Source organism: Didymella exigua (genome assembly GCF_010094145.1).
Source record: "Didymella exigua CBS 183.55 unplaced genomic scaffold M421scaffold_50, whole genome shotgun sequence".
NCBI lineage: Eukaryota > Fungi > Ascomycota > Dothideomycetes > Pleosporales > Didymellaceae > Didymella > Didymella exigua.
Genome location: NW_022984824.1, coordinates 30029 through 32493, shown reverse-complemented (window position 1 = coordinate 32493; position 2465 = coordinate 30029). Strand labels below are relative to the sequence as shown.

General features: G+C 47.5%; 2 protein-coding genes across 2 annotated transcripts; both read left to right on the top strand.

Annotated features, from left to right (window-relative positions):
- The first annotated feature begins 38 nt into the window (after positions 1–38).
- Positions 39–861, top strand: M421DRAFT_324423 (uncharacterized protein). The gene is made up of 2 exons (XM_033589327.1): positions 39–361; positions 439–861. Exons 1-2 carry the CDS (start codon positions 354–356, stop codon positions 602–604), a joined length of 174 nt encoding a protein of 57 aa, XP_033443669.1. The 5' UTR covers positions 39–353; the 3' UTR covers positions 605–861.
- A 1385-nt stretch (positions 862–2246) lies between these two features.
- M421DRAFT_27594 (uncharacterized protein) lies at positions 2247–2465 on the top strand (the record flags this gene model as incomplete). Its single annotated transcript, XM_033588851.1, has 2 exons — positions 2247–2330; positions 2385–2465. Coding segments are annotated over 2 exons (165 nt in total), but the record flags the coding sequence as incomplete, so codon positions are not given.

Below are 2465 nucleotides of genomic sequence, written 5' to 3'. Positions count from 1 at the left end.
ATACTAGGTAGAGATTCCTAGGCTAGGTACAGAGCAAACAGAGGGGGGAGAGCCAGAGGTATTTATGCTTTCTCTCCTCTGTCTGTATTTCTAAGCAGAACGTTCTAGACTCCTCTAGGTGGGTCTACTGCATCTATGCTTAGTATTGCTGTATATGCAAGCAAGATTACGTAGGTGCATGCGTAATTGTATACGTCAGCATCTTACAGAGTAGGCTACTCTATTTGTAAGCAGAGGGTCTAGAACATTTCTAGTTACTAAAAATAGAGAACAGCATATCTTAAGAACGAGAGGAGATACAGGCTTTGTAAGCACACCATTCTAATCCGCTCTTCTTAGAGATTACAATAGCAATGCTTAGGTAAGCATAGCGCTATACCTAAGAGGGAAATACGCTAGATAAAGATTATAAGAACAAAGTCTTATAACTTTACATAGCCCAACAAGTGCCTACACCTGGAAAAGAGACTATCTAATAGCTAGAAACAGCTATCTACAAGCTGTCAAAATAGCTAAACGCGACCATTGGAACCAATTCCTAGAGAGAGAGGACCCTAAATCAATCTTTAAAGCTATGGCATATACTAGAACTACTTATAGCTAGAATATACCTGCTATCTAAGGGCTAAGGGGAGTAGAGGAATCTTTTCAAGGCAAATGCTCTGCACTAAGGGAAACTCTCTTCCCTAGCCCTCCTGCCTCTAGGCCTATAGAGTGGGACAACTACCAACCAAGCAACTAGGAATGGCCTAATCTTACTATAGAAGAGCTAGAATACGCTTGCTCACCACAAATCTAAAGCAGCTCTCTAGGACTAGACGCCCTAACACAGGAGATTATTACTACAGCATATAAAGCACAGACAGAAATATTCTTTTATGTTTTCTCTACTTTGTTTAACTACAGCTACTACCCACAGGAATAGAAGAAAGCAGCAGGAATTATCCTAAAAAAGCTAAACAAGCCTAATTACGCTGTAACGTGTTTTATAAGCGAGTGCGCATTACAAGCGAGTGCGCACCCCACCAACTTTTTGCAACGCGTGAACTTATACTATCATGGCACCCCCAACTTAAGCCCAGCCAGCTTCTTATGAGGCTAATATACACCTTGCTATCTTAGCTCTCTAGCGAAATCAAATTCAGAGTGAGGCAGTCGCTGCACAGACGTTTAATGTCTCTCAAGACACACTCCACCGCCGACTTGCTGGCAAGCCTGCCCGACGCAATTGCCAACCTAACTCAAAGAAGCTCACTAAGCAAGAAGAGGAGGTGATAGTCAGCTATATACTCGATCTAGATCGACGTGGATTTGCGCCTACGTACGCAGCCGTACGTGATATAGCTAATAAGCTGCTGGCTGCGCGCGGCGCTGGTCAGGTCGGCGTCCACTGGCCGCGCAACTTTGTCAAGCGTACAGACAGTCTCACAACGCGTTTCAATCGAGCGTACGACAGGCAGAGAGCTCTATGTGAGGATCCTGTACTGATCAGGAGCTGGTTTGAGCTTGTAGAGCAGACAAAGGCTAAGTATAGCATCCTTGACGAGGACGTCCACAACTTTGACAAGACTAGCTTTATGATAGGCAAGATCACAACCTAGCTTGTTGTGACAGGATCAGAGAGGAGAGGCCGGCCGAAGGCTATCCAGCCTGGCAATCGCGAGTGGGTCACGGTGATCCAGGGAATCAATGCTGCTGGCTGGGCTATCCCACCGTTCATCATCTTTGCTGGCCAGTACCACCTTTCTGCCTGGTATGAGGAAGACATCCCACGCGATTAGACTGTTGCAGTTAGTGAGAACAGCTGGACAACTAACGAGCTTAGAGTTGAGTGGCTAAAGCACTTTATTAAGCATACAGATGGCAAGGTAGTTGGGGCGCGCCGGCTGCTGATCCTGGATGGCCATGAGAGTCACCACTCTCTTGAATTTCAGGAGCTCTGCAAGAAGAACAATATCTGCACGCTCTGCATGCCGCCTCACTCATCCCACCTGCTGCAGCCGCTTGACGTTGGCTGCTTCTCGCTGTTGAAGCGCGCGTACAGCCGCGAGATTGAGGCGCTGATCTGCCACCACATCAACCACATTACGAAGCTTGAATTCCTGCCAGCATTTAAGGCAGCGTTCAATCAATTGTTTACCTCAGCCAATATCTGCTCAGCCTTTCAAGGTGCAGGCCTTGTACCTCTCCAACCAGACGTTGTACTGTCAAAGCTTGACGTGCAGCTGCGTACACCTACTCCAGCTGCTCTGCCAGAGGCTCCCTGGCAGGCTCGTACGCCGAGCAACGTACGTGAGCTTGAGGCTCAATCAACGTTGATTCGTGAGCGCGTAAGAAAGCATAAGAGCTCCTCGCCAGCTTCAATTATTGACGCGATTGACCAGCTCAAGAAGGGCGCTGAGGTGATGATGCTCTCAGCTGAGCTGATGCGCGATCAGATCACTGGCCTTGAGAGAGCAAATGAG